Source organism: Uloborus diversus, unplaced genomic scaffold, assembly GCF_026930045.1.
Source record: "Uloborus diversus isolate 005 unplaced genomic scaffold, Udiv.v.3.1 scaffold_403, whole genome shotgun sequence".
Lineage (NCBI taxonomy): Eukaryota > Metazoa > Arthropoda > Arachnida > Araneae > Uloboridae > Uloborus > Uloborus diversus.
Window position 1 is genome coordinate 1 of NW_026558575.1, and position 27,643 is coordinate 27,643.

At 31.3% G+C, this 27,643-nt stretch overlaps 1 protein-coding gene across 1 annotated transcript; it reads left to right on the forward strand.

Annotated features, from left to right (window-relative positions):
* Positions 1-5,505: 5,505 nt before the first annotated feature.
* Positions 5,506-25,753, forward strand: LOC129233423 (coatomer subunit beta'-like; the record flags this gene model as incomplete). The annotated part of the gene is given in 16 exon segments (XM_054867451.1): positions 5,506-5,612; positions 7,930-7,971; positions 7,974-8,030; positions 8,033-8,077; positions 10,260-10,390; positions 11,763-11,940; positions 11,942-11,971; positions 15,251-15,280; positions 15,282-15,362; positions 15,517-15,731; positions 16,285-16,377; positions 18,911-19,088; positions 19,989-20,099; positions 23,607-23,744; positions 25,249-25,347; positions 25,437-25,753. Coding segments are annotated over 16 exon segments (1,574 nt in total), but the record flags the coding sequence as incomplete, so codon positions are not given.
* Between the last annotated feature and the right edge of the window lie 1,890 nt (positions 25,754-27,643).

The following is a 27,643-nucleotide window of genomic DNA, read 5'->3' on the forward strand; positions in this document are numbered from 1 at the left end:
CAAGCTGTTGCGAAATTATTCTTATTAAATTATACTCATGATTTGAGGTTCATTTTTTTCAATATATTCGTCGGATACGTATTCTTTTGTATTGCTTAAATTAGTGTAGTATATTCAAAAATGTATGTTATATATTGATAAAAAGATCGATGTTTTAATTTCTAACATCGATGTTTTGATGGGATTGAAAGAATCTTCTCAAATTTCTCCTTTGTGCACAACAAATTAAGAAATTGTTTAGGTTTAGAAACAGCGTCAAAACTTGTATTTTGTTACATGCTGCTGCAGTGTGAAAACAATGTAAAATTTGATTTTGAATGGTGATAGTGTTGTAAATAAATTGTATTTGGGTTAATATTTAATTATTTTTCTTATACATTTTCTATTGTATGTCAGGAATTGCATTTATGTCCTTTTTTGAGTTTCTGCCAGTTTCTGCATTAAATGTGGCAGAAAGGGGTTTTGGCCATGCCGGTTTTAACCGGTTTCTACCAGTGGTTTTTACCGCCTTGGCAGAAACCTGCCAACCCTGCTCATGGCAGTAGTAACACCGTGGAGCCGCGCGTTTTTCGAAATCTTTCCGAATTTGCACGTTAGAAGAATTTGCCGACTTAGATGTCTGATTTCCTTCTCTCGTCCTACTTCCTGTCTCTTTAAAACCAGTACCCGCTGCAGAAAATTTAAAATGTCTATTAGAATTTTCCTCAGATTTTGAATTATGTTTTCGGGCTTCGTCGTAATTATAAAATTGTTCTGAAAGTTTGGTGGATGATTTGTAACTAGTCCAGTCGTCTAGAAAATGACTTTTCATTTTTGGACCGGCACGTTTTTTTAACTGATCCACTACCATGAGCTCTTTCAATTGGTCAAAACTTTCTATTTCCAGCCCCGCTAACCATTCATTTAAATAATTTGTGATTTCAAAAGTAAAATCTTTCCAGGAATTTTCGGGTTTCTTTTGATGTTGAGTGAACTTTTGTCGAAAGACTTCTGAACTTAATTTATATCTTTTTAGCAACACTTGTTTTGCATGAAGGTAATCCGATGCTACTTCTTCGGGTTCCCTGGCGATCAGCTGCACTATATCCAGTGGCAACAAGCTAAGCAAATGAGCGACCCAATTTTCCTTGGGAAATTCAGCTCTCTTTGCTTGTCTCTCAAAAATCACCGGATATAGGCTGATGTCCGATTGTTTCGCATCAAATTCAGGAATGAGTTTCCTAATGTTTAAGCGCGACACGATAGATGATGGGGGTACTCCATTATTATTTTCAAAAATAGAAGGGTTTTCACATTTTAATTTTATTATTTCCAGTTCGTGTTTTCTTTGTATTTCATTTTCTTTTAATTCGAGTTCTCTTTGTTTCTCCTGTTCAGCCCTTTCCTCCTCTAATTTCCTAGTAGAAATTATGTTTTCGAAGAGGGAACTAACAAATTCCTCTTCGTAATCGTCAGAAATTGTAATTGCCTTTTTAAGCTCTACAATTTTCATTTCTGAGGTAACGGTTACCCCTAAATTTTCAGCCAGGATTATCAAATCCTGCTTCTTTCCCTTTCCGAGGAACGCCATTTCAAGGAATACAAAAATTACAGCAAGAAATTACTTAATTAGCTAATTAGAAAGCAAAAGAAAGTTAATGTACTCGTACTTGAGTTCCCACAGTTAACTTTTAAATGACTTAAAATGTACACAATTTTCCCGTACAAGATTTGCACTGTCATACATTTAACTAATTAGAATTAAGCTAATTCCAAAACTTAGAACTTAATATAGCAACAAGTCAATGACAACTCAAGAAAAAGCAAAGGTACATACCCCAGATTTTCCTGCGCGCCTTTCTTCTTTTTGTAAACCACAATTGGCACGTGCACAATGATAGACATAGTATGTCAATCTAAGTGAAGGTCTATTATCATTTTTTATCATGTTAGATAACATTTTATATATTTGCAGTTTTCATATCATTGTTCCTTAATGAACGCTAGAATCCGTGACGTAACTAGTCTTGGAATAGAGAACGGCACGTGTAGTGGGCGTTGCCCATGACGTGACTAATTTAACGTCGATTCTTCTTGAACATGTGACGTCACGTACACACGCTTCGGGCTTGGCCACTGAAGATCACGATCAGGTAGCATTGAAGTGAAGATATGCTAATGAGATTCTGAATATAAGCAAAGCTGTTATCAGTTGATCTCTCTCTCACTTCTTGCACAGCCTAGACGCGTTGGCTCATGTCAGGCAAGCCAACTTGCTGTTTGTTCAGCAAGCTTAGGCTGTTAGCCTTTTTTGTTTAATTGAAGTAGTATGACGTTTGTCCATTGAAGACTTCGTTCCTCATGAACGATAGTCAGGTCAATTGATAATTACTTATTAGTCTAGGTCAACGGGGTATTTGCAATAATGATATACTTATCCTTATTTACTTTTTGTCAAAGCCATATACTTTGTTTTTTTATCTTTTAATAAATTAATTGATGTTTAATGAGCTATTCGTCTTCAATTATACTGTTTCACGAACTCCAATTTCACTCTGCTAAATATATTACGTTGTTTGGGCAAGAGTTAGTTTCAATCATACCTTCCCATCCAACACACAATAGATTTTCTTCGGCAAGATTTGCCCACCAACACACACACACTTTTGAAGGTCAGCTTGACCTTTTCACAGTATGGTCAGTTTGACCATTTATCGGTTGATCAATATGATCACAAAAGCAGAACGTTGACGGCGTTTCTGCTCTTAAACAGGTCCGGTTGACCCTCTCTTCAGCGCGAACACAAGCCTCCGTGACTGGATTCCGCTACAGCAACTTACAGCCAGTTTGACCGTTTCTAACGTTGCACAGATCAAGGTGATCTCTTCAGCATATGGTCAGTTTGACCCTTCCAGCGCAAACAGCGAGATCCTGGAGATCTCATAAACCTTCGGTAAGGTTGACCGTTTCCAACGCTGCACTCCGAAGATCAGGGCGATCCTCACAACACGAACAGCAAATCTTTAAGAGACGCGAAAGTTCCGGTTTCGTTCTTCTTTCTTCTTTTTCTCCGCGTTACCAGAAGACGAAAACGAAAAGCCCCCTTTTCGCAAGAAGGGAAACAAACTCCGCTTCAAACAGCTGTTCGGGAATTCTTCGAGGAGCAGGAGAAAGCATCGACTTTTCTTCCCCCCTCGTTTTCTTTATGAGCAAAGAGTCAGTTCAGGGTTATCTAAAGCATCGCACTTCTGACACCAATTTAAGCTGTACCGTTTCCACCTCTTGTGTAAAGACGACAAGAGAATGCATGGTCTTTTAGAGACGTTTAATCCACATATCAATATTTACAGCTATATTACAAATTACAGTTTATTTAATGTTACAAAGATATTTTGAACTGCGAGAGCCACACTCCGCGACTCGTCAGCTCTTTGCACTATGAGAGTCTCCCCCCTTTGACCTATTTACTTTCTCTTATATACGGGGATTCGTTTGGTGGGGAATGCACCCCTGTTTACAACAGTCAGACGACGTTGACAAAATGGGTAAAGACATTTTCCTTCTGCTGTCTGGGGTCTCAACTGCGTTGACAGGATGGTTGAAAAATGTTCCTATAGTGTCACAGACATCATATCACACCAAACGGAGAAAGTTTATGTGCACAACAAATGTCCAGCTTCGGATAGAATTCAGCTATTCTGAAGATCTAATTTCGAACATTTCTCAGAAAAGGGGAGCAAAAACCGTATTTACGTGTGGTCTTATACTTATCCAGCTCCCATACTGGTGACAGATATAAAACACCCGCGTAACATGTTTTTCTCACGATGAGTGTGGTCTGGGAAAGAATTTCTAGACCGACCCCACACATTGAATCAAAATAGCAAACAACTGGAGAAGTCGCATCGGTATAATATTGGCGAGAAATTCATCATCGATTATTTGTAAATAACAGACAAACCAAATGACCTTTTAATTTTCTACTGCAGGCAAAGCCATGCGAGTACCAATAGTAATGAATAAAAGGGAAAGGGCTTTTTTTTATTATTGTCAAAAAACAAAAAGTTTGCTATTGTTCTTTAGTAAGCATTAATATACTTTCATTTTTTCCCGAGTATATTAATACTACTTTTGTGCAGTTGGTTCTATCAAAATTGTACTGCAGCATGAAAAATGTTTATATGTTGATGCACTTGGCAAACAATTATTTTATTTATGTAACCCAGCTATTTATGAAAGGTAAAATTGTTCAAGAAAACTTATGAATGTAATATTATCATAACTTCCATTTAAAAACGTAGTTGCATATGACTTAAATTAAATGGACACAATTCTGCGATTTTGTTCGCAGAACTTCCTGACACCATTTTTGCTGGTAAAGTCTCCATGACTGCTCAATTGTTTTTACTTTTGCAGTTTTTATGTAATCGATTATTATTATTATTTTCATAACCATGATTTATTTATTTTTAAGTTAAATACAAAAACAAAGTCATTCTTGTGTAAGAAAACATATTAACATGAAACAAATAGTGCTGAAATTAAATACAATCAGTGCTAAAATGAAATACATAAAATTAACTACAGTTGGACCTCCATATATCGATGTAGAAAATTGCCGTAAAAAAAATTGATACACAGAAACTATCTTATTTTATCATAAAAGTAAAAATATCCTAAAACATTAAAATAAAAACTAATTTCCGTGTATGAAACCCCATTTATAATTTATACGAGCATCGGATTAAATGAAAGTTAATGATTAGAAAATTAACAGAAATTACATTTTTACGCCAACATACATCTTCATATTCTTTGGCAATTCAACTTGATCACAACATTGGGGATTTTTGTTTTAGCAATGTGATAAAGAGAAAAGTAAAAAATCAATCTATTTAACTTGAATGATTTTTACTGAAGCGGAATGATAACCAGCAGACAAAAGGGATAACTTGAAACTGATTTTACAGTGTTACTGGTTACAACTAAGATTTGAAATAAACTTGAGAGAATTTAAGAACTTCAGAACTGATTAACGACTTAACTACACACCCTTCAACCCCAGATTCCATATGAGTTCCGTAGCCACCTTTGGTGAACATAATTTTCTTCTCTAACCTTCATTTTTCATGAGACAGTCTTAAGTGGAAAAAAATCTACGAATGTCTCGAAAAAAGTTTCGATATATAGAGATTTTTTTCGATGTATAGAAACAATTTTTCTATATAATGAACATAGAAATTTGCTGGGATTTTGATATATAGAAAATTTTGATATGTGGAAGTTCGATATATGGAGGTTCGACTGTATATCAATTCACAAAATGTTTACATTTTTTTTTAATATTGTTATGTTTTTATGATTTGTGTGTATTTTATCTAACATGGTATTAGATTTTTTTTCTATGGCATTTTAATGTGTAAATTTTTGTTTTGATCCATTTTTCATATTTAATGCTAAGTACTAGAGTGTTGTGTAGTTAAAATACATTTACTATGCCATATTTTATATCCTTTTCATTTTCAGCAATATTTGGAGGCCACATGCTAGGAGTAAAATCAATTAGTGGTTTAGCTTTCTATGATTGGGAATCGTTGGAACTGGTTCGCAGAATTGAAATTCAACCAAAACATGTAAGTCTTCTCTCCTGACATTAAAATCCTTTTTTTTTTTTGTAATGTAGATAAGTTATTTCCTGATGATAGTAAACCTTTCTTTTCTTATGTTAATGAGTCTTTTTTTCCCCTTAATGTCTATTAGTTAATTCTTCTTTCCCAATGACTCTTATTTAGTTGTTCTGTTTTCATAAGCTAAATTTCAGGAGGGGATGGCAGGCTAAAATTTCTCATTGCTTCCTTTAAATGTAGTCCAGATGGGAGACCCTATTTCATGAATTATTTAAAAGTTTTCAATGAAAGCTCTAAAATGCAGAAATCTGCCTTATTGGCTTGTGTGTGAAGTTACCAGGGTAGCTCCCGCTTGTAAGAATCTGTTATTTTCTGTAAGGATTCTACCTCCTTTGTAAGAACAAAAAAATAAATGCAAACATTTAATCCTTTGTTTAAAAAGATAAATATGATTCTGAGATTGTTTAGAAATTAATTTTCAAGTACTAGGAAATTAAATATTGAATTATAGTTTATCCCTGTATCGATTTTATCATGTTTATTACTATCATCAAAACATGATACAATTTTATACTGTTTAAAATTTTAATTAAAAAAAAAACCATAAAAATGAAGAATAAGATTGGTTTTTAAAAGGTAAGAGAATAAGTTTTTGACTAAATGAATATTTAAAACAACAATTTAACTCTGTTCCTTTTGGCAAGCATGTTCTCTATTCCTAGAGCTTCTAAAATTTTATTTCAAGAGATTTTTTCAAGATTATAATTACCTTAATATTACAATGTAAAATGCACACATTTGCAGGGAACTCTATGCACTTGTTTTGGAATTACAAGGAAATCCTTTTTCAGCGTTAAAGAAGTGTTCTTTGGGTGATGTCTGTTCATCCATAAGCTCACTTCTTATGAAATACAAAAAGGTTTTTTCTTGTAATCCTGAAACACATGTCTGCAGTTTTGAGGAACTTAGATAAAGTGATGGAGAAGATGGGATATTTTATGTAACAAAAAAAGTTTTACAATGTGAAAACCAGGGTTCGAAAATATCCGATATTTTGATTTATATTGGATATTATGATATGCATCCAATATTTTCAATTAGCACAAACTAAAGTCTTCCAAATAGTAAAGATAGTAATAGTAAATTATATTTATTAAATATTTCATTTTAAATTTCTATCAATTTTAATGGAGTTAATTTATCATTAGCTGTTTTATTTACATTTAGCTGTTTATTTTTCTTCTGTTAGCTACTTTTACCATTATATAATTCAAAAATAAATAATATACATTAGTCAGTGCACAGTCATAAGACATTTTCTTTTTTCGGAACAATGTTTAATATTTAACTGGGTACTTTTTAATATGAATTAAAATTGTTGCATTACCAATAATTTTATGAATATAAAATACAAGTAAAATAGGAATATTATATTAGTGTTATATTAATGATGTATTAATGCATCATAAAAATATAGTACATAACTTTTTGGTTGTTTTTAACAATAAATGAACAATATAACTGATTAGTATGCATATTATATTGAAAATACTGTAATTAAAAAAATGAATATCGAAAATAGCTAAATATTGTGAGATTTTCAAAATAAATATTGGATATATATCGTGATATATATCATGATACATATCAACGAACCCTGGTGAGAACATAGCAAAAGGTGTAAATACTCAATTAAAATTGCTAAATTTTCTCTCCCTCCGAAAAAGTCATAATCCCTTCCAAACATAAATCTTGGAGGGGAGTATCTTCTTCACTCATAAATTTGAATTTAAACCAAAGTTGTAGATACTTACCAATTTTAAGTTGAAGGTAATTTATAATCTCTTTGATAACCAGGAATGTACTAAATGTGAAAAAAACATAATTTTTTTGCGGAAAACCTACCCACAGTAAACTTCCGATTATCGGCGGTCGGATTATCCACGGGTCTTTCCACATTTTTTTTTACTTATGGTTATGTTGTTTGTTTTTAGATTTTACATATAATTTCTATATTCAATGTTAGAGGATGCAATGATTTTAGTTATAACTTAAATGTATCTGAGAGTATTATTAAGATTTTTTAGCTATTGTATACACTAAATATCGTTTTTACCTATTATTCGGATTATCCGTGGTTCTCGTGCCACCCTATTCCGCGAACAATCAGAAGTCTACTGCATATGTATTTTCAGATTACTAAGGAGCCCTCTTATCAATGCAAAACTTGTGAGTGTTAAGTAAAAAGCAATTAAATTCAACTGAATACTTAGCAATGAACAATTGCTGTGCCCTAGTAAGTTAGTCTGTGATTTCCTTGCAGGTTTTCTGGTCCGAAAGTGGTGAGCTGGTCAGCATTGCAAACTGATGAATATTTTTTATATTTTGAAATATAATGCTGAGGCAGTAAGCAAAGCAAAAACATTTCAAAACAGAAGTTCCAGAAGAATGGTATTGAAGAAGCATTTGATGTATGTTTGTTTTTTTAAAACATTTTAATATCTTGTATGTATATGCATTAATATTTCTTTTACAAAACCGATTTTCATCGGGCTACATTCACTTTCAAAGGTTGACACATTAACGCTCTTGCTCCATAAAACTCAATAGAATCATTTTAAAAACGAAAAAGAAAAAAAGTATATACTGTATTTAGAAAAGTCTTGCTCTAACACTTTTCTAAACAATGTAAACTAACACAAGCTTGCTCTAAAACAATGTTGGAATATAATTTTTAGAAAATTATACAAACCTATTTTGAGTTGCATTTTCAGCCTTTTTTTTTTCCTAAATTATTTATTGCATTCATATTCTGTAAAAGATACTTCCAGACCTTGTAAGTTTTGTGTTTAGGAAAACACATATTGGTGTATAAATATGGATATACAATCGGGCCCGCTTATTAGAATATCAGTTAAAAGAATATCCCATTTAATGTAATATATTTTCAATGTACCAAGCCGTTGATGTATGTATTTTTAATCCTGTTTAATGGAATATTCCTGCTTATTAGGATAATTTTTTGCATGGAAAATTGGCTATTCCATTAAGCGGACCTCGACTATATATACATTGAAATGCTGAAATATTTACCATATGCAATCTCCAACCTGATCTGCATGGACGCCTGATGTCTTTTTGAAGATGGGCCAATGGTAAAATTGTACCAAGTGTTCAATTAGTGGTCCAACACCAGGATATTCCAAGACAATGACGTTTTAGTTTTGAGCTCCCAGTCTATAGAATCCCTAATCTACTCAGTAGGATTAAGATCCAACTAATTTAGAGGCTTGCTGGCATCAAAATGAAAAATTTTTCCCACACTTATTCTCATATACCCACTGGCTTAAGAAACCAGAATGTAAATTATAAATAGAAATACACTTCTATGATACATTCAAAATGTCCCCATGTTTGTTGTGTGTAAATGATGGTGATCATGATTGTAATTGACATAAAGAAAACATTTTAAATGGCGTCTTTTGCGACCAGGAGAGGCAGAATGTACTCTGCTTAGAAACACTTCATTTACTCTTCCATCAGTGATGTTTCCATCAATATTTCTGAGGGTATACTCTCAGTAATCCATTATGCACAATATGTGTATGCAATCATATACTATGTCCATAAATTCTTGAGGATAAGAACCCAAGGATGATAAGAGTTCCAGGTTTTCCATGGAGAAGAAAAAAAACTGGTAAAATTTAAAGTTTCATATTTTTCGAAAATTAACTTTAACTACCGCTGTAACGATTATTAACAACTCTTGATGTGCAGCTATAAGGGTCCCTCAGTAAAAACTTTTAACCAGTAGCTTAATAATTTTATTGTTTTAAGAAAATTTTTAAAATGTGATGATAGGATTTGAATTACAGATGAAAGTTTTTGAAGCTTGATGGTATATGCTATGTGTCTAAAAAATGTTTGAGAGTTTTCAGTGTATATGGTGTATAAACCGGGAATACACCTGTCTTCCATTTTATTCAAGTATTAATTTTTTTGCCTATAGTTGATTTTATTTCAGCTAGTGGAGCTCACCTGATTTTCTTTTCTTGTACATGCTTGCATGGATGTTCCACTCTGTGACATCTATCACTGGTATTTGTCATCAGTCATCCGCGATGCAGTGGTACTTGCTATGATAGATTGCAAAAAAAGAAATTGTACAGTGGTACTTAGTCTCAGGATCTCCCCCCCCCCCCTAACAGTCACATGTAATTTTGGCGTGGTGACCTGATCGGTAAGGTATCGGACTTGTGACTGGAGGGTCTCGGGTTTGATGCTAGCTGGTAGAAAATCCTCAGGCTTCGTTAATGGTGATTGGGGGACGTTAAATTTGCTCATGGTCACAAAGTCCTCCAAGTGGAACGATACCTCTGGGGGTGCTGAACCAGGGGGTGATCTGGATCAAAAAATCAGAGCTGTCTTTAGGGGGAACCCTGGAGTAAAAAGTGAAAAGTCACATGTAATTAACAAACTGCATTGTTATCCACACCAGAAACTAGTGCTATTCTCACCTGATCATGTGCATTTCACTTTATCCTGGTGAGTGCATCAAACAGAATGGGAATGGTCATAATAGTTTAGCTGTTCAATATAGCAGTATTAATGCATGTTTTATTATTGGTTTAATTTTTTGTTTTAAATTTCTAGGTTCTTGGTATGCATCTGGAATGTGTTAAAACTGGATTGTGGATTGGCGATTGTTTCATATACACAAATTCTGTTAATAGGCTGAATTATTATGTTGGTGGTGAAATAGTTACCATATCTCATCTTGACAGGTAAATATCATATTATTGTAATTTAGTGTTTGCTCGATGAATCAAATATTTTTAAATAATTGGCTATAACTCAATTGTTAACAACTTTAATAATGTGTCCATTCTTTAGTGTGTTATATCTTTTTTTTTTTTTTTTTTTGCAATTTCATATTTAAGTTTGTTTTTTGACTAGCTACAGTAAAATCTAGTGGTGTAATGTTAAATTTTGTATTCCTAAGTGGAGATGAAATCAAATTTTCGCAAGAATTTAGGCTAAACGTTTTTTTTTTACATTATATTCTATTTTCCTTAATTTTTGTTAAAGGTAGTTATGATAAATATTGCATGGATTGATAATTGTCTCATGTTTCCTTGGTTTATTAGTGGGTTTTTTTTTTCTTTCTTTCTTTTTATTTATTATTTAATTATTTTTTGGAAGAAAGATTTTTGACCCCTTACAGAGTAGTAACTAAACTCAGATATTATGGAATCATGAAAAAAATTGTAATGTTCTAGAAAAGATTAAAAATTTAAAGAAAAAAATTAGCAAATTTGAAAGAATTTTCGATGAGTTTTTCCTCTTTCATCATTTTCAGCTAATCCTTAAATTTCAACAGTCATCTTGTTTAATATTAATCATTGTTGCTTTATTAAAATGTGATGCTAATGTTACTATACCTAAAAGTGCATTTGTCAAATGTTGAAATATTCAATTCTTTGCTTCCCTTCTGTTAGGTGACAAGTGAATTTAAAAAAAAAAAAAAAAATGTTTCTTCTTATTTGAAATATCATATTTAAATAATATTCTATGACCATTTTTGTGCAAACTTTTAGATGTCATCAAGTTAAACACTGAATTGCTGGTTTAAGTTTTTTTTTTTTCACTTTTTTCATGTTGTATGGAATAAATATTCTAGTTCTTCAAAAACTAAACTTAGTAAAGCATGAAAACATGAAAATGTAGTTAGATTTACTAAGACTGGAAACAAAAAATGGTTGACTATACACAAATTGCACTACTGTATTATAGAAAAGGGCCATTCTACACCCAAAACAGTTTCTTCATCACAATTAACTAGTGTGTCGAAAACCTATGTTGAATATCTCAAAGCAGTTGTGTAGTGCTTTTTCAATAAATAGACTAGGAAATTTTTGCTGTTTTAAGATTTTTTTTGGTGTGTTTAAAGGCATTTTTAGAGATTTAATAAGGCATCAAAATCTGCTTTGTTACTGATTATTACTTTTTCTTTTTTTTATGTGTATATATTTTAACATAGTGTATACATAGTAATTTGCAAAATATACTTATGAATTCTTATGTGAGAAAAATCTGCCATTTTGAGTGATGTGTTTTGTTTACATTTGTAGTTAGGGCAATTTTATGTTTTATTAGGGTGATGTATTTACTCGGGTACATTCCAAAAGACAGCAGATTATATCTTGGAGACAAGGAATTGAATGTTGTTTCTTATTCTCTTCTGCTTCCTGTTCTGGAGTACCAGACAGCAGTTATGCGCCGAGATTTTGAAACTGCTCACAATGTTCTGCCCTCAATTCCTTGGGAGCAACGTAACACGTGTTGCTCACTTTTTAGAAAAACAAGTAAGTTTGAATGTTTGTTTGATAGCTAGAATCCCAGTTTTTTTTTTTTTTTTTTTTTGTGATTGTTATTCTGGAAATTTTTTACTCATTTTGTCTTTAATTGCAATCAGAGCTGTAATTGAAAAAAATATTTGGGGGGGATGCACCTTTTTATTGGGTAGGTGTCATGATTGGTGATTTTTGTTTGGCCAAAAAGCACTGTTTAAATTACTTGTACAACATTTAATTCAAAAAGTAGACATTATTTTTTTATTAAAAAAAAAGTTGGTTTGACACTCCATTTACATTAAATTAGCAGTATTCTGACAATAATATGCAAATATTTTGGGGAATGTTATCCCCTTTCCCCTTTTCCAACTACAGCAAGAATTACAGCAATTTAATATGAAAAGATTAATCTTACACTGCTTTATCAGGTTAATTAAATTTTAATACAAGGCTCAATTGCATATATGGAACCAACACAAAGTGCATCTGTTTCTTAGTATTTGTAACTTGGCATCAGTGTCTAAATTATTTCCCTTAACAATCAACCATTATTTTATTTTTATAGAATGTTTTACAAGACTTGTATAACTGTATATTTTCTGAACTGCTGGGGTAATTGTTTTGTGATTGTTACATGCCGGAATTCTGTTCCTAGCCCCCCCCCCCCCTTTACCCTTGAAGCCAGGATTCCAGTTTTGCTGATAAATTTTTCAAATTTGCCTCAATATAGTATATCTTTTGACAGACTGATGTAAAAGTAAGAAACCAATTTTTCTTATTTTTTTTTTAAATGGTTATGTTCACATAATGAGCAAGTTCATTTAAAGAAGCTTAAATAGATTCTCTGCCAGTGAAACAATCCATTTACTATTTTGCATTGTTAATCTCAATAGTTGAAGAAATGGCATTACAGTAAGTTTTCTTCATTGAGAGTGGAGATTAGATATTAATGTACCCCCTTTTGAAAAGCTGAAAAATCAGTTTTTACAAACATATGCACACAAGTTTTATACCAAGGGTGAATTGGTGCTGGAATATCAGTCCAACACTGCTTTTGTGGATAATAATTTCTTTTCAAATAAATGTTTCATTTAGTTTTTGCATTGATTTCAAGTTTTATACTGAGCATTGCCTTCAAATCAAGAACTCTAGGAGCCTCCCCCCCCCCCCTAATGCTGAAAAAAAATAGACATTGCTCGTTGGCATTCTGATACCGTAAACTTTCTGAATTTCATCACTGGCAAGCACAAATTTTAATACTTTGCAACTATTACAGATGTTTTTTTATCAAATTAACCATCCCCCCTGAAACTTCATTTTGTCATATAAAGATGGGTTAATATGTGATATATTCGGACACATCATTTAGTAGTTTTTGTAATTCATGTGTTGTGACTAGGGTTCGCATGCTCCTTACAAACTCCTTATAAACTCCTGCTTTTTAAGAAATGAAAATCCCTTAGTCTAAATTTCTGACGATTATGTCAATAATTAATAATAATATACATCTTGTAGACTTGTTAAAGTACCATTCTAATATTTTTTTGCTTTAATAAATTCTATTACTTGCCGTTTTTGGACTTTTGAGGCTTTCATTTTGATTAAAGCAATTTGTTTGCATCCAATTTGAGAATCAAATTTTTCTGATTGTTGATGATTATTATGCTTTTTCATAAATGAAATTTCTTTTTATTCATGTAAAAATCACTAAGTTAAAATTTTTCTAAACGAAATTCTGTGTCCTTTATGAGAGTCAAAAAGTTAAAATCTAGAATCGCTGGTTTAATTTGATTTTTCCTTCGTTCTTTTTACTTTTAACATGTTCACTTAAAATATCCCAATCTCTTTGCATCCGCTATGGGAATAAAATTTTTTGCATTTATAACGCTTACTATCCCTTGTGAAGAGGCAAAGTAATTAAGTTGTTTATATTTTTATTAAAATCATTAAATGAAATTTTTTTAACAAAATTCATGCTCTTTAAGAGTGTTGAATGTCAGAAAGTTAAGTACGGAATCGCTATCTGAAATTAGTTTTTGTTCTAGCTATTTCAAGTGTTTTAATTCATAAGTAATATCTGTAGTTGACAGAGTTTGTGATTTTTTTAATTAAAAAATTGGGATTTTTGAAAAAATTTAAATCAAATTTTAATTTTTTTTTTATTATGTAGATATTAAAAACTTAACATTTATAAATTAACCTGTTATACAATAGATCAAAGAGCAACTTAATAGCTAAACAGTGGTTCCACTATTTCCTAGAATTAAATTTTTATACTTTTTAGAAGAAAAATTCTTAAAATTTGGCAGTTTTCTATGTTTATCAGCTTAGAGTCACATAAAGTTTTGAAATGGTCTACAAAATTTTGATCTACTTTGAAGATTAATATAATTTATACAATTTTTTCAAAAGGATCCTTAATATATAAATTAAATATTCTGTTTTCAGTCTCGTATGAGTAACCTTATGTTTTTAAAATATGCCAACATCTAACACAAGCTTTGCCAAAAATTGTTTGTTGTGTTTGAAGTTTGTCCTTCTGTGTATTGTAAATATTTTCAATTATTTTGATAGCTGGAAGTTATTTTGGCCTCTTCTACTTTCAGTGGACTTATTATAGTTTTTATTTTAACAGTTATTTGTTTTTTGGTTCAGAAATTGTTAGTAAGTGCTTTGTTTTTGAGCAAATACTCATTTTTAATCAATTTTACTTATTTTTTATTCAATTTCAAAATAAAATATGTTTCAATGGGTACCCCCCCCCCCCCTCTCATTTGAATTTAATTCTGAGTTGGCTCAAGTCTAAGAAGCAGTAAATGCATATTTTACTATAAATTTAGTATGTTTGTGCATTAAATGTTTGGTACAAAATAAATAGTATAAGAGTTGTACATAACTTTTTTGAAATTTTTAAAACATGCGTTTTTAAACAAGAAACTATTCTTTAAAAAGTAAATAAACTCCTGCAAAACTCCTTACTTTTAATTTTCAAAGGTGAGTATGAACCCTGTTGTGACATGTTTAATACAGAGAATGGTATCATTATCAATGAGACAACACACTTAGTATGGAACCTCTTTACAGCTGAAGCTACTCTTGGTTTTTGAGCTAGCATCCGTTTTATTCATTTATCAGTAATCATCTTAAACAATTCAATCTTAAAATATGAGAAAGATAACATTTTTTTTGCTAAAATTTTAGATGAATATCTTAATTTTCTTAAATGTGCAATTTATCTGTTTCAATACTGTTAATGAGATTCAACTGTTTTATGTGTATATATTTTCTTAGGGGTTCAAATCTCAAGCTTTAGTGGTTTCTAACGGATCCAGATCATAAATTTGAACTTTCTCTTCAACTTGGAAATTTGAAAGTTGCATATGGTTTGGCAAAAGAAGCAATGGTAAGCTTTGTTAAAAACATACTAAGAAATTAAGTGTAGATTTTTTTTTAATCAAATTACATGCTTAAAATAATGGAAGTGCTGTATTTTGAAAAACGTTATTATCTGCTTTTGCATTTTAATGTTTTTAAACTAAAGTTGGAATATCCTACAGTCTGAACAGAAATGGAAGCAGCTTGCAGAACTTGCCATGGCAAAATGTGAATTCCAATTGGCCGAAGAATGCTTACATTACGCTAAAGATTATGGAGGGTTGCTTTTGCTTGCTACATCATCTGGAAATGCGAGTATGGTGGAAAAACTGGGTCAAAGTTCTGAGTTAGGTGGCATCAATAATGTTGCATTCATATCATATTTTTTACTTGGAAAGTAAGTTTCATTTGAATTAAAATGTACAAAATTTTTCTTATCTCTCTTATGTAGATTATTGCATAAATGAGTAAACTTGGCTATGTAAATGATACAGATTTTTTCTTATTCAAAAAGTTATTTAATTCAACAGTTTTTCGAAATAGGCATTAGGCAAACTTATTACCAGGCTTCTAGTTGTAGTTGTCCCAGTGCTTTAAAAATAGTAAATTTAAGATGACTACTTTAAAAATAGTTATGCCTACCTAGTTTGCATGTACTATTCTGTTTCTGTTAAATTCCATTATAGTAATTGTTTCCTTAATTTAACCTGAAAAGCTTTTGCCAATGATTGTCACATTATTTTTTTGCATAGTATATTTTATTCACAAATGAAAACATAGTATTTGAAATTTAATTATTACTTGAGTATTAAGTATTGGGAACAGTTTTTGACTTGAATGTTTGTTAATTCTTCCTGAGTCCAAGTTTTGCTATTTTTTTTTTTTTTTACAAACTTTAATTTTGCGCATTTTTCTGATATTTTATTTTTTAAATTTTGTTCTGTATGTAGGAAAGAAAAGGCTTTAAATATGTTAATACAAACTAACCGGCTACCAGAAGCTGCTTTTTTTGCACGCACCTATTTGCCAAGTCAAGTTTCAAGGTAATTATTGATGACATGGATATTTATATTTATTGCTTATCACCAAAGCTGTTGACATAACAAATACAAAAACCAACAACAGGTTCTGGGCCCAACTAGGCTAGTTTTATGAATCCCCAATGAAGATTAATGGCCCTCTTAAAGCAATCTACCCTCTTGCTCTTAACAGCTTCTTGGGATAAGCTGTTCCAAGTGCCCATTACCATAATAAAGGAGTAATTTTTCCTAATTTTTCAGGTTAGCCTGACATATGAATAGCTTGAAACAATGACCTCTCACCATGCTTTCCATGAAAAATTTAATCCATTAGCATCTTTCATTTTGATAACTGTAAACAACTGAATCATGTCCTGTCTGACCCTCTTTCGCTCAATCTATACATATTCAGCCTGGTATCATAAGCCATATTCTGGTATCATAATCTGAATCTGAAAGTCCCCTTACTAGCCCAGTAGCCCTTCTTTGAACCCTCTCCAATAAACAAGTACAGAAAATAAGTAAAGAACAGAAAGTAAATAAACAAATACAAAATTATGTACATATATATTTTTTGTTTATGAGAAATATTTTTAATTTGCTCAGAAAGCTAATACAGTACAACCTCGTTATCTCGAATCTCTTGGGAAGAGAAAATAACTTGAGATATTGAGTTTTCCTATTATCAAGGTTTTGAAAAAATTACACATGCATTACCATTACACACCCATATGATAAATATATTTATATATGTACTATGAGACCACTGTGCATGACAATTAACTAGTTATTTTGTAATGAGTTGCAGTTTTGACTTTTCTCCTTTCATCTACTGACTTCAAGCCCATTCAAATTAAGCTTTTCACTAGCCATTTTGTGGAGTTAAAAATTCGGAATGATAAGGAACACGTTTTCCCATTTTCACTTGGGCTATGAAAAATTCACCTCTTGTCATCAAAGTGGTGAAACAAAGGAGTGTTCCAAAGAAAAGTACAAAGAGTCTAAGGTTTTGGGAAAACACTGAGATAAAAGTGAGTAGAGCACCCCCCCCCCCCCCCGACCATACCTACACAGATCTAGAGAGGGGCTATGACCCCTCCGAAAACCTTGTGAGTATAGGAATTTTTTTATGAAGAAAAAAAGAAAGAAAACATGAGAAAATACCAAAATTTAACTCCTTTTTTTCATTTTCATAGAAATTTAGGTTTTAATTGGGAAGGAAATTACATCCCTCTCCTCAAAACAAAAATATTTTTTTGTGTGTACATTTCTTGCTGCAACTATAGACACATGGACGGTTTATAAATGCTGCTGTCCTCTAAGTGCACTTATTGCTCACAAGGGCAAAGAGAGTCTAAACTTGCGTTTTATGGCTTTAATTTCGAAACTTTTTTTGAGGAGAAGGCTTATTATCATGCTCCTCCATAAATGCCACGAAAGGGAACTAAACATTGATATCTTTCAAAGCAATAAATTATGCATAAAGTATTTTTCGGTACTAATATCATAATTTTAAAAAATTCATTAATATTTCTGTTGTTATTTTAATATTCAAACTTGGTGTTAAAATTTCAAGATGGGTAGAAACGATGATTTTTCGGAAAAAATCAATGATCCGGCACTGTTTAACAGGTGACCATTAGAACAAACAACCAAAGAAAATTTTTTTAAAAAATACTGATGGCCCCTCCCAAAATGCAGCTAGATCCACCACTGCCTCATACCCACACTCCCCTATTATCTCGTCCAAAACCCCTATTCTTTTACTTTCCAGGAAAAGGGGAAAAAACTGCAAGCAGATGTCTCTGAAACTAGTTCTACTACAAAAATTGCCAAGGAAAAACAGCAATTAAAAGTTGCTTCTTTGCAAAAGTTTCGACATATCAAATTTCAAAAGAAAAGAGGTTTTAAAAAAAAAAAAATTTCGAGATAACTGAAAAATTCATACAATTTCTATGTAAATTGCAGGGGGAAAGTTTTCTTTCGAGATATCTAGAGTTTCAAGATGAGGAGGTTTGAGCTATCAAGGTTTTGCTAAATAGTTTGTTCCCAAATACCCAAGCTAATCACTGGAAATAATGGCATGGAAAATCTGAATCGTTCTTTCATAATTTAAATTTTACACCTTCCTTTTACATTGTGTGTAGGATGTCTCCCCCCCCCACCTGTCCTCCAAAGGCAATTGCTAACCCTCTCAAACACTACAAAGCACCCTGAATAAGAGATTCCCTAAAAAAGATGAACCCTTCACCCCTCCCCCTTAAAAATGCTATTCAATATGCTATGAAACAGCACAATGACTGAAGAGAATCACCATAATTTTTGTGATTAAAGTAAATTTATCTGAAATAAGTGTTAAAAATATATTAATGTATGAAGTAAATTTACTATGTTCTGCAAAATGTAAAATCTTTTAGGATATTGTTTACGTCAATACAATGCAATTTCAATTTTCTGAAATATGTCTGAAAGTTTACTAATAAAGCATTAATGTTTCTCTTTGAAATCTTAATCCAAGTAAATTGCTGTAAAACATTTTTATCATATTGTTTTACAGGGTTGTTAAATTATGGAAGGAAAGTTTGAAAAAAGTGAATGAAAAAGCTTCTACTGCCCTAGCTGATCCTGATGAGTATGAGAATCTTTTCCCTGCTCTGAATGAAGCAGTAAAAGCAGAACAATTTTTAAAACAAAGTCAAGTTCGACAACCTGCATCAAGCTATCCATCAACAACGGTAGTTTTTAAAACATTCTTCTTCATTTATTTATTTTTAAATCAAGGAATAATTTTAGGATGTGGCAATCAAAACATAAAAGTTGAACTATTATGAGAGTGCTAGCAAAATGTTGTAATTCATTTCTATTTTTTAGTTAAATAGCCATGAAACAGTTTTGTCATTTTTACAGAAATTGCTTTCAACTCTTTGAATCTCAGAACCAATATTTTTAAGTATTATTGCGTGTTCTATTCAATGGTAGTCAAAAATGGTTCATGTATTTATAAAGTGTGTAAAAGAACTTTTTCAAAAAAACAATTTTGTTTGTGTATGAAATTAACATTGCTCTTCTATTCTATTTATATTTTGTCTAAATCTAATAAATTTATGTTTTAAAACTTAAAAAATAAATAAAATTTCTGATTTTCTATCAAAGGTTTGATATTAAAAAAAAATAATAATAATAACTTCAATTGCATATGAAATATAGCTACTTGAGAGCTTCTTTTGAATACAAATCATTTGTATTGTAGATTATTGTATTTTTACTGCATTAACTAGTCCTAATGTTGATATTACTTAAGATCTATTCGTGTATATAAAAGCAACCCCCTCACAAAATATGCAATGTGCGTTGTTTTGCAATGTACATTATACATTACCATTAAGCAGTCTGCTTAAATGTCTAAATCACATTATGTCGTTTACATATAATTTACTTTTTGTCAGAAATATTTCCATTTTATTTAACTTTGTTACTTGATCAGTCATTGTTGTTCAGTATTCTCATCCGAAAATTTGTTGACACAACTGTACCTTTTTACTATTATTTTATTAAAATTTTTAAGCAAAATAATCTGCCCCCATGAAGAAATCTCTTAATGTCTTTGTCACCCCTTGGATTTCATATTTTTACAGTCTAACTATGAAAGGAATCCTGTTGAGGAAATGAAAGAAGCTGAAGCATCTGGTAAATTTGTATATATTGCTGAAGATGATGCTACAGGAAGTCTTCATTCACTGTCAGAAGTATGTACACATTTGCTTTAAAAAAAAATTTATATTTTACTTTCTAAAATTGCCTTTGATTTTGCCATACATAAATGTGTGCATCAAAAGAAATATGCTAGTTTTAATCCAATATTTAATTACTGTCTGTAAGCTGTTTTCTCTTTTTTATGAAGTAGATTCTTTTTTTTTTTTTTTCTAATGCCTGCATAATTTTTTTCTCTCTGTTCAACTATGAAAATAAAGCATAAGAAATTAGCTGTGACAGTTGTAGTAGGCTGTGGTTGATTAGTAAGTCGTTTAATTAGTAAATAAAGTGTTTCGGGGTTTATGTTAGCCAATCAAAGATCCCTTGTGCTCACTAATGATGATTTCTGCAGTTATATAAGCCACCCTGCTGAAATTCTGGAGTTTACTTTAGTAAATCTTATATCTGCCAACTCTTCCGAATTTCCCGGAAGTTTTACGCATTTTCATGTTGTTTTCCAGTTACAAGTAAAATCTTCCGGATTTTTCATGTTTTCTAGGGAAAAACTGTATAAACCCAATTTTGGCGCTAAATATACTTTTGCAGAACTAAGCACCACGTGAGAGGCCAAGGAGAGGTTGCCATAGGAGAATGACACGAGAAGATGTTAGGCGAGATCATGACGTCACACTCAGTGGTACAGTGCATGACCATATCGCTATCCAATCAAAGTAAGCGTTGTGGCGGGCAACTAGGGTAACAACTTCGGCACTGTTTATCGTTTTTGGTTTTCCGCTCAGTTCACGTTGCGTTTGCTTTGTTCTTTTTTTAAGATGAGTAAATGTTATATCCAAATGTTTGTAAAGAAAGCTATACGAGTAATTTTTACTAATTGAAAGTAAGTTCAAATACAATGAAGTTCATTAATTTATGTTATTAAATGTAAAGAGGTTAAGCTAATGTTTGAAAAATGTCTTGTTTGATTTTATTTTGAGTTAAAAATATTCTGGAAAAAAGAAAAAAAATCTTTCGGATTTTTGTCTTTCAGAGGTTAGCTGGTATGTTATATTTCTTGAACCATTTCATTTTTCAAAAGATTAATGTAATCAGGGCCCAGTATATTATTATCATCTATCAACATTTCTTAAATTGGGTTCCACAGAGCCCCAGGGGTTCCATGAAGGACATTTAAGAGTTCCACGTAACTTGCAATCTTTAAATATCAATGGAATAAGGTTTGATATTAAAATGATGATGGTAAGTATCAAAGTCAATTATGGAATAAAACCCATTTATTGCCAACATAAATTGTACAACCTTAGACTATGTTAGTACAAGAACTTTAGTGGAAGGACATCTGCTTCATTCTTGCAAAAGGAATTTAATTTTATGCCATTATCGGATTTCTGATGCACTTTAGAAGAATCTTTTAGTGTCAAGAAAGCGGTGTTGGCACTTTTTTCATAATACATATATGTGTGAAACAGGATTCTTAACTTCTGTATCAACAACAAATAGATACCTCAAGATACTTAAAAATGACCTAACATAAGAATTAAACTTTCATTGTTTAAAGACTAACATTAAGTATAATTGCAATAATAGAGTAAATACCAATCATCTAATTACAATTTAAACTTTGTTAAAAACAAAATTTTGTTTGAACTACTTTTTTTCAAGTTATTTTAAGAAATATTGTTGCATTAATCTTTGATATTACTTTTGGATTATATGAATATTATCAAAACAATTTTCATTTCTATTGCAAGTGAACCAGTTTCGGAATATTGCTCTCAAACTATACAAAAAAAAAAAAAAAAAAAAACAGGGATTCCACAAAACATAAGTGGACATTAAAATAGGTTCCACATCTGATTTTATATGGATTAACTTTAGATTCCTGCTGTTGCTAGTATAATGTGAACCTTTAAAAAAATGTTGATTAATAGTTATTATAATGGTTTTAGAAAAGTCTAAACATTTGGGTGAAATAATTTTCTCCTTTCTTTTCTTTTTATTATTTTATCAATCAATTGTTCATCATTATTATAGATCTTGTAGCCTGCTGTCAGTTCTGCCTGTTTTAATTAAATCATAGTGTGCTTAGTGTAAACAAACATCTTTGGGGTTTAATGTTAATTAATGATAAATCTCCTTGTAGATATGTTGCAAATGAATGCTTTTCTTACTTCATTATTGGTATGAAAATATTTTGATCTACCAATAGGTTACCTTTAAAATTATATAGTCAAAAAAAAAAAACCATCAATGATTAAAGTGTACTGAGGTAAACCCCAGTCAGTCAGGAAATGGAATAACGATAAAGTATGCTTTTTGAATAGTCTTTGTATAAAATCCTGTAAGTCAACTGAAATGTTTGTTTGGAAATAGGTGGTATTGGGAGAAAATCCCATCAGGCATTGGGATTTTAGCACATTTTCATGTGCTTTCTCTGTGGAGGTTTTCCCCCCCTGTACCAGGGGGTGCACAGAAATTTTGGGGCCCATCACAAATGACTTTTCCTGGCCCCCTCTGTATTGTTTACCCTTATATTTCACCCATACTTTAAAAAATATTGGGCCAACAGGTGAGTGTTTGTGTCCGTCCCCCCTTGTGCACTCCCCAGCCCTGTACCCTTCAATTTATTAAGTAAACGTTATACGAAAGTAAACTGAAGTACAGTCAATTTGAGGCAACTCCAATCTAAAGGGACCGCCGAAAAACTTCAACTTATCGGAAGTTCAGCTTACCCCTACTTTTGGTTTTTGACATTTTAATATTAAAAAACATCAAATATTTTGATTAATATGTACATTTAACAGACAAAGTAACAGAACTTAAAGTTTTTTCGCACAATATGTAGTTTCTCCTCAAAGAGTTCTGAAGACAAAGTTGTGTCTCGTTTTGAACTTCTCCAGCCATCCAACACTGGTGTGGAAATTTTCTATGTTCAGTAATATAGCTAAATTCGCTGCTTTCTCACACAGCAAAGAACCACTAATAGGAATGGCATGGTCTTGATTTCGATACTGTTGGAACCACTTGAATGGAGCTGATTCTACTTTTCAGGAAAGGTGCAAATCTTCATTCTTTTCAAATTCAGATTCATAGACTCTTACCGCTTTTGAAGAATCTTTCTTTTTGATTGTTGAATTCCTTTCAATGTCATAAGTAAGATTTACTTTACTTTCTAAATCTAAGGTTTTTAGCTTCAGCATCTTTAATAGTAAAGACAAATCGTTTCTCTCTCTCTCGGGAACTCATCAGCAAATAATTGAAGATCAAACTAAAGAATGAAGGTGAACGCATCTTAACTTAGGTCAGCCTTTGAATGAAGGTGCAATCAGTTGAGTTGACAAAACTTGACAGCTTAAAGGCAGATTCGTAGTCCAGCAACATGTCAAAGTGTAAACAGTGCTGTGCAACAAAAGAAAATAAACTATACTCATTCCATTTATTATCCAAAGTAAAGTTGGATGTGTTTTAAGTTTTTTTTATTTGTTCTTGTTACTGATAAAAAATTGTGTCACCTGAAATGATTTGTTGGATTCTTCTTTTAGAGTGGAGGAGATGCATTTTCGGAACAGTTCATATCTGCATATAAAGGCTCTGAAAGTATAGCAGTTGAGCAACAATATTCTCAAGTAATCAAGCCTGAAGCTGTGGTTTATACAAAAGAATCTGCTCCTACAGAATCAGTATGATAGAAATTTATCTGTATTCATTTATTTTCCTACTGTATAATATGTTCGTGTTGCTTTCAGCTTAAAAAAAGAAGTTCATTAATATGTATGAATGTGTCTGTCATATTTGTCATAAACTGGAAAAGCATACTTCATACTTTTAGTTCTATGTGTTACCAATGATGATTTGCATAGTTATCTCTTAACCATTTTTCATTCAATTCATTGATGCCCAACTTCATTTAAAGCATGAAATTAAAATGCTTTAAAATTATGTTCAAGGCATCGAAGTTAAGGTAAATATGAAGTGATAGTGCAATCCGGCTGGTAGATAATTGCTTTTCCATGAAGTATTCATTATATGTATTCGCACATGAAACATTTACTATGCTTTTTTTTAGTCTTTAAAATAAAATAAAGAGAATGCTTAGATTTACAAAAAAAAAAAAAATGTGTTAACTCAAAAACTGTTGATGAACTGTGCTTATGAGTCTTATTTACATGTAATCATGACTGAGAAAAACAATTTGTCCGAAATATGTTACATTGCTTGTTGCCAAAAATGCATGAAGTTGCCCCAACAACTAGAACTGATGCTCTCTGTTTGTCTCTTTTGCCAATTATGTGACCTTTCCAACTAATCTGACTGCATCATCATTTTCGTGTTGTTATTATAGTATGACTCTGGCAACAAGACTTTTGTCTGTGTATGAGTTCATTTCCCCTTAAAGAAAAAAGGAACTATTTTATTGGCATAAGGTCAATAGCTATCATATGTTGTGATAACTCTTTATCTATTGGAGTTCAAGTTATCAGAACCTAACTATATTATTGTTATTACATTGTTGAATGTGTTTTACTACGGTTGTTCTTCATTTATTGACTTATGCAATTGCAATACATAACCTCACAATATCTTTCATGCTTTTATTGTGATTGATAACTTGTAAGTGAAGTAGTTTTAATTAATAGCAAAAATACACTTAATATGATAGAAAAAAATCTAAAGAAGTATGTATCAATAAAACTGCTACTTGATTTAAAAAAAAAATAAATAAATAACTTTTAAAAAAATACACACACAGAGAAATGTCATTTCTTAAGAAAAGAATACTTCAAGCACTTAAATGTAAAGAAAATTCCATCTTGATGACTGAGTAGCATTAACGTAATAAATCACACTGTTGATAAAAACTTATGCTTAGAAAAAATGTGGTGGGGATATTCTTGAATACATCTGTTTTTAGAATCCACTGATGTTTTCTCCCCAAATCTTGCTTTAAAACTTGCTATTAATATTGCAAGTCAAATCTATCCATTAATGGTTAGACGACTGTAACTAATCATTTACCCTAATGTTTGATAATCTGAACAAATTAACATTATCTTCATTTAAATCATGTAATAAGTGGTTAATTGATTTATAAATTTTTCAGTTGCTTTAACATTGTCTCCAAAACAAATATATAAATATATTTTATTTTTTTTCGTTTTATCAATGTTTTCTCTGCTATTTTAGGCCAAAGAAGAATCATTTGCGGAGTTAAGTATTGATGAAAATGAAATGGAGTTGGAACTTGATATAAAAAATCTTATTCTGGATGAAACTATTGAAAATGTAAGTTCATTAAATTTGTTCTTGCAACTAATTTTCATGTTAAACTTTTAAGATGGCAAAATATTATAGTCATTATTATTATTTTATAGGAAATAAATATTGATGAAGACTTACTCAGTGAAGATTAAATACATTTTGTGCAAATTTTTAAATCTGTTATTTTTCTTATAAATGATGATTCTGCCATCAAGAATGAACATCAATTTGAATCTTCTTGGAAGCAGTTTGACAAGTATACAACTTGGAACTGTCTTGAACACCCATTCTTCATTTTTCACTTTTCACATACAAATGAAATAGAACTTTAGAAAAATGAAATTAATATTTATGTGTTGTTTTTTAAATCATAGTTTTTATGTGTAAGTATGTAAACATTACATTTATGAGGTGGAAAAATAAAGTCTATTGCTATTTATATATGGGGATGATTTACAAATGAGCCTAATTTTTCATTCACAGTATAACTACAATTTCAGTTCATAACTCGCATGTACATAAGATACATATTATAAATTATAAGTGCTTTGTACTGACAATATAACTGAAGAAATGCATACCTACAGTATAAATTGCTTTTTTTTTTTTTAAGAAATTTCAAGCAAAAGAAACAATGTGGCAAACATAGATAAACTTCATTTTTGAACATTGACAAAAAGATTTATAACTTTTAAGCCCATTTATCCATAGGCGGATTTAGACTGTGAATTCTGGGGGTGCAACAGTACAGGGGATATGGAGGATGGGATGCACCGCTGCCCATGGCGACTAAAATTAGTATTTTGACGTCAAAAGTGACTATTTTAGTCAAAATATGAGGAACAGTCACTATTCTACAATCAGTTGTTAAAAACGGCGATTATTTTAATAAGTAACTAAAATGCGTAAAAAAGCTAGATTTTTGTTTTTCTTTTTTCTCTAGGAGAAAAGCATTGTAAAAAAAAAAGAAATGAAAAATCGCTTTTTTAAGTTTACCCCCTAATTACCGGGGGGGGGAGAGAAAAGTTTTACCGTGTTTAATTTTTGAAAACAATCGTTTTAAAAAGTGGGAAAATGAAATGTAATAAAACATTCAAGACCAGAAATGTGATGTTTATATTTCTGTATGAAAAAAGTTTCGCTTTTACCCCCGATCGCAATTTTCGTAAAGGTATCGTTTTTGTGAGTGCGATTTTTGTAAAGGATTAGTTTTTGATAGTTTTTGCAATCTCAATTTCTGAAAAAAGTTGTTTCCGCTCTTCTTCTTCTTCTTTTTTTTTTATTTTACTGTTTTTTGTTTTTCAATTTCTTGCATCCGTAAGGAACTATACATTCATGTTTTTAAAACCAGAGCTAATTTTCTTCCGATCGGAAATATCACGAATGCAGCTCTTCGAGCTCTTTTTATACAGTCTTTTGCTGTTGTCTTTAATTATCAATCAAACAATGATAAATTATATTTGAATGTGTCAGTACTGGTTTCTCTAGTGCTTATTCAGAATCGGGCTAAAGTTTGAAAAATGTTTTTTAAAGTTTTCCTTTTCAAAGGTTTTTTAGAGAAAATTTGCCCAACGTAGGTCTATCCCACTTCATGGTAATAGTTATTATTATTTTTTTTAATGAGAAACTATTTTAGAAACTATAATCTGTATCAAGAAACGATTTTGGAGACTATTTTTCATATTAAAGGCAACTATTTTTAGTTGCGAAACTCAGTGACAGCCCTGGAGGGGGGGGGGGGGGAGATCTTCCTTCAGAAAATTTTGAAATTTTACAGTGGAAATGTTGATTTTTAGTTGATTTCAGAGTGATTTTATTGCACTGTTTACAGGAATGATGAGTAAGGACTTTATATCGTTTTTGAGGAAGTATATTACAATAGTCATATTCTTTGACATTGTCAGCCATGGTTGTGTCAAAGAAAAAGAAAATTGTAATGTTATACCAATACATACCCAGTTACAGAGCATAAAATTATTATATAATGCAGCACTGAAAATAATTAAAGGTATCTTTTTATTGATTTATGTAAATATTTATTGTCTTTTTGTTTGTTTTTTTTTAATGTAGAAATACTTATTTTTAATTTGTGTAGCACAATTTCAAATACAAATACAAATGTAACGACCAGCAACAGGCTCTTGGCCCAGCTAGGCTGGTCCTAGTCATTTTATTAGTCCCCAATGAAGATCAATGGCCCTCTTAAAGTTATCCACCCCCTTGCTCATTACCACTTCTTTTGGTAAGCTGTTCCAAGTGCCCACAACCCTACTCAAGTAGTAGTTTTTTCTTATCCAGGTTAGCCTAAGATTTGAATAGC